Genomic DNA, 5,000 nt, shown 5'->3' on the forward strand with positions numbered 1-5,000 from the left:
CAGAAACTTGTCCAGTCTAGGCCGAATCAAATCTTCTTGAAATGGATCTTCAATGGTTCCGGTTCTGCCTGTACGAGACACCGATGTGTATAAAAATAAATAAAAACATGCAGAACAGCTGAAACAATTAAAATAATTTCCAGTTGATTCAGCATCAGTTTTATTTCTAAGGAACGCTCGGCAGGCCATACGTAACCCCCCCCCCCCGGAGCTAAGCTGCTTTATTCCCCTCGGATTCGGATTGCGAGTGCTTCGTGTGGAAATTAAAGCTCATTAGTTTAGTAAACTGATCTTTCAGAGCTCAGAATCTTAAAATAACTGCACCTAAGAACATGTTATGAAATCTAATCTGCTAATATCTGGACTATATTTGTGCAGAAAACACAGATCCTGAACTTTCTGTCTTAAATCACGCTCACATCTGTTCTCACATCAAGCAGGAATGGGAAAGAATTCCACCTACAAAGCTTCAACAATCAGTGTCCTCAGTTCCCAAACGCGTATTGAGTGTTAAAGGAAAGGTGATGTAACACAGTGGGAAACACGCCCCTGTCCCAACTTCTCTGGAACGTGTTGCAGGCATCAAATTCAAAGTGAGTGAATATTTAAAAAAATCAATAAAGTTTATCCGTTTGAACATTAAATATCTCGTCTTTGTAGTGGATTCAACTGAATACGGGTTGAAAAGGATTTGCAAATCATCGAATTCTGTTTTTATGTTTTACACGACGCCCCAACTTCACTGGAATTGGGGTTGTAGATAAAATAAAAACTATCCATCATATTTTGCCACATTTGTGTCATTTTTTGACAGAATAGAGTCAGAAGTGAAGAATCTGACGATACAGAATATAAATGAAATAAATAAATAATTCTTTGTGTGAGCGACTGCACTGATAGAAATGAAGGTTCTGTTCAGGCACATGACTCGTTCCTCAAGGTACAAACAGTGTTAACGTTCTCTCAGAGGTTCTACAGTGGTTTTAAGAGAATCCCACCCCAGTGATAAGCAGGGCACTGCCCCAGGGACAGTTTATTATCAGTTTATTTAACTGAGACTTGATCAAGTTTGAAATACAAAACATTCCAGACATTCATTTTCATTAGAACTTCATTCCAGATGTTCATTCTATTAAAACTTCATTCCAGATGTTCATTCTATTAGAACTTCATTCCGGATGTTCATTCTATTAGAACTTCATTCCGGATGTTCATTCTATTAGAACTTCATTTCCGGATGTTCATTCTATTAGAACTTCATTTCCGGATGTTCATTCTATTAGAACTTCATTCCGGATGTTCATTCTATTAGAACTTCATTTCCGGATGTTCATTCTATTAGAACTTCATTTCCGGATTTTCATTCTATTAGAACTTCATTTCCGGATGTTCATTCCTTGATGTTAATTTCATTAGAACTTCATTCCGGATATTAATTTTATTAGAACTTTATTCCGGATGTTAATTTCATTAGAACTTTATTCCGGATATTAATTTTATTAGAACTTCATTCCGGATGTTCATTCCTTGATGTTAATTTTATTAGAACTTTATTCCAGATATTAATTTTATTAGAACTTCATTCCGGATATTAATTTTATTAGAACTTTATTCTGGATGTTAATTTCATTAGAACTTTATTCCGGATATTAATTTTATTAGAACTTCATTCCGGATGTTCATTCCTTGATGTTAATTTTATTAGAACTTTATTCCAGATATTAATTTTATTAGAACTTTATTCCAGATATTAATTTTATTAGAACTTTATTCCAGATATTAATTTTATTAGAACTTTATTCCAGATATTAATTTTATTAGAACTTTATTCTGGATGTTAATTTCATTAGAACTTTATTCCGGATATTAATTTTATTAGAACTTCATTCCGGATGTTCATTCCTTGATGTTAATTTTATTAGAACTTTATTCCAGATATTAATTTTATTAGAACTTCATTCCGGATATTAATTTTATTAGAACTTTATTCTGGATGTTAATTTCATTAGAACTTTATTCCGGATATTAATTTTATTAGAACTTCATTCCGGATGTTCATTCCTTGATGTTAATTTTATTAGAACTTTATTCCAGATATTAATTTTATTAGAACTTTATTCCAGATATTAATTTTATTAGAACTTTATTCCAGATATTAATTTTATTAGAACTTTATTCCGGATATTAATTTTATTAGAACTTTATTCTGTTTTTTCTGCTTTCTTTAGAATCATCCACAGTTCTGTTCGTCTTTATATTTCTACATTAACAGCTTCATAATAATTAACAGAAATCTGTGAAGTTGTAATTTTGTATTTCATTCATCTGCAACATTTTTTAAAATGTCCTTGTAAACAGTGACTCTGAAAGTCAGACTAGACTCTAAGGAGTTAAATTAAAGTCTTACTTTCGTTTTCTGTGTAAATAAGTGGCTCGTTCTCCACAGAGAACACGTTACGGCTTATTTTAGGTTTTATTTTTATTCAGCAAATACATTGAAATTGAGCAGAAAATGTTTTCACCTAAAAAAACACAGACATTTACACACAACTGTACAATCAGCGTCTTGTTCTGCACACAATCGGGATCTGTCTAAAGATCTGTGACCTCCACCCTGAACTCCGTTCAATCCCTGAAATCAGATTCGCTTTCTGAGAATTTCAGGCACAGCGGGGTCGTCTGAGGCCGCACACAGTCCAGGCATGCGAGCGCAGGTATTCTGGAAAAGTTCGGCCAAGTAACATTTTGCAAGCGCGTTTCTGTAACTATTCCAGCCTTTCAGTCTGGCCTGCGGTCAAGGGCAACATCAAGGTCCACACAGAAGGTGGACATGGGCAGCGGTGGGTTTTGAACACTAAGCCAGGGAACATCTCGCTCCTTTTAAAAGACGTTTGTTTAAGAGGCTCATATTCTACGTTTTTTTCTTGCCTCTGAACTCTTATATACTCGTTTATAACATTTCATGTAAAACACGACCATTTTCCAAACTCTCTTTTGTTTCTGTGCCTTTAAGACTGATTTATGTAAATTGGCTCTGCTCTGACTGGCTGTCCTCTACTGTGTCACAGATTTTTGCCAGTCTGACTGAATATATTCCGATTATGGATTAAGACTGAGGTGTTTATTCTTGCTCTACTCAAAAATCTGATGGAAAATCTCTGTTTACATTCACACTACAAGTAATCTGATCCAACATGATGTGCATGGGTGGAGAACTGATTAGAGTAAACGTTACCATGACAACCAGCATCACTCTGAGTCCAGTCAGAGTGAGATGAGCAGCAGTGAGCAGTGATTGTGTTTTTAACTGCTTTAAAATGACGTCAGACTCAGGAAAACGTCCTTCACACGTCCTTATTAAAGAAGGCCGAGAGGAAGACGTCGTGCTCTGAGACGCATAAGCTGGACGTCCGTCCCACCGCCGTCTTTTAAAGATCAGAGCATGAACTTCGTCTCCTCTGCAGACCAGTTTCTGCTCCGCCGTGTTGAACGGTATAAACTCTCACTGTGACGCGACGCTCATGCAGAACGGACTGAAACTTTCCGATAGGGAATGTAATCGGATACAGACGTTTACACGGATATTATTCATCTATTTAACTGATTATTTACAGGATTACCCACCTCGATCAGTCGGACTAGCCTATTCTAGTCTATTGAGGTGTTTCCATGGATGTATTCCATTCCGACTGAGCTATTCGTTGGATTATTGACAGATTATCAAGCTGCATGTGAACGTGTCTAGTGAATTCAAAACAGGCTGCTTTTACAGCTTAGCCTTCACACTTGTGTTGGAATGTGTGGAGAGGGAAAATATGTTTACATACTACATCAAATTAGTATATTTCCAAAAGGAGGACACTTGCGTTTTTCATAATAAGGGTGCTTTAATATTAATACATTGAGACATTTCTAAAAACAGCTGGGATCGTTTATTTTTTACATACTGAACAACGTGTTTAAAAACTCCTGATCCACTTGCACAAGCACAACACACCACCACCACGTCATTGTCACTGCAGTGCTGAGAATGACCCACTACCCACATGGTACCTGCTCTGTGAGGGTCCATGGGGGTCCTGATCACTGTAGAACAGGGTAACAGAGTATCAGAGAAACAGATGGACTACAGTCTGAAACTGTAGAACTACAGGCGACGCCACACGGTCAGCGGAGGCGACGCCACACGGTCAGCGGAGGCGACGCCACACGGTCAGCGGAGGCGACGCCACACGGTCAGCGGAGGCGACGCCACACGGTCAGTGGAGGCGACACTACACGATCAGCGGGGCTACACGGTCAGTGGAGGCGACACTACACGGTCAGCGGGGCTAAACGGTCAGTGGAGGCGACACTACACGGTCAGCGGGGCTAAATGGTCAGTGGAGGCGACACTACACGGTCAGCGGGGCTACACGGTCAGCGGGGCTACACGGTCAGCAGAGGCGTCACTACACGGTCAGCGGGGCTACACAGTCAGCGGGGCTAAACGGTCAGCAGAGGCGTCACTACACGGTCAGCGGGGCTAAATGGTCAGTGGAGGCGACACTACACGGTCAGCGGGGCTACACGGTCAGCGGGGCTAAACGGTCAGCAGAGGCGTCACTACACGGTCAGCGGGGCTACACGGTCAGCGGGGCTAAACGGTCAGCAGAGGCGTCACTACACGGTCAGCGGGGCTACACGGTCAGCGGGGCTACACGGTCAGCAGAGGCGTCACTACACGGTCAGCGGGGCTAAATGGTCAGTGGAGGCGACACTACACGGTCAGCGGGGCTACACGGTCAGCGGGGCTAAACGGTCAGCAGAGGCGTCACTACACGGTCAGCGGGGCTACACAGTCAGCGGGGCTAAACGGTCAGCAGAGGCGTCACTACACGGTCAGCGGGGCTAAATGGTCAGTGGAGGCGACACTACACGGTCAGCGGGGCTACACGGTCAGCGGGGCTAAACGGTCAGCAGAGGCGTCACTACACGGTCAGCGGGGCTACACGGTCAGC

General features: G+C 41.2%; 1 protein-coding gene across 2 annotated transcripts in view; it reads right to left on the minus strand.

Annotated features, from left to right (window-relative positions):
* Window positions 1–5,000, minus strand: part of vma21 (vacuolar ATPase assembly factor VMA21) — an 11,392-nt gene that overhangs the window by 5,757 nt on the left and 635 nt on the right. The window contains exon 2 of one of the 2 annotated variants that reach the window (XM_037533420.1): window positions 4,054–4,086. The exons of the other annotated variant lie outside the window; for it this stretch is intronic. Within the exon in view, the coding sequence (XP_037389317.1) occupies window positions 4,054–4,086 (33 nt within the window). The remainder of the gene's footprint in view (window positions 1–4,053; window positions 4,087–5,000) is intronic. 2 annotated transcript variants of the gene reach the window in all.

This window comes from Pygocentrus nattereri, chromosome 23 (genome assembly GCF_015220715.1).
Source record: "Pygocentrus nattereri isolate fPygNat1 chromosome 23, fPygNat1.pri, whole genome shotgun sequence".
NCBI lineage: Eukaryota > Metazoa > Chordata > Actinopteri > Characiformes > Serrasalmidae > Pygocentrus > Pygocentrus nattereri.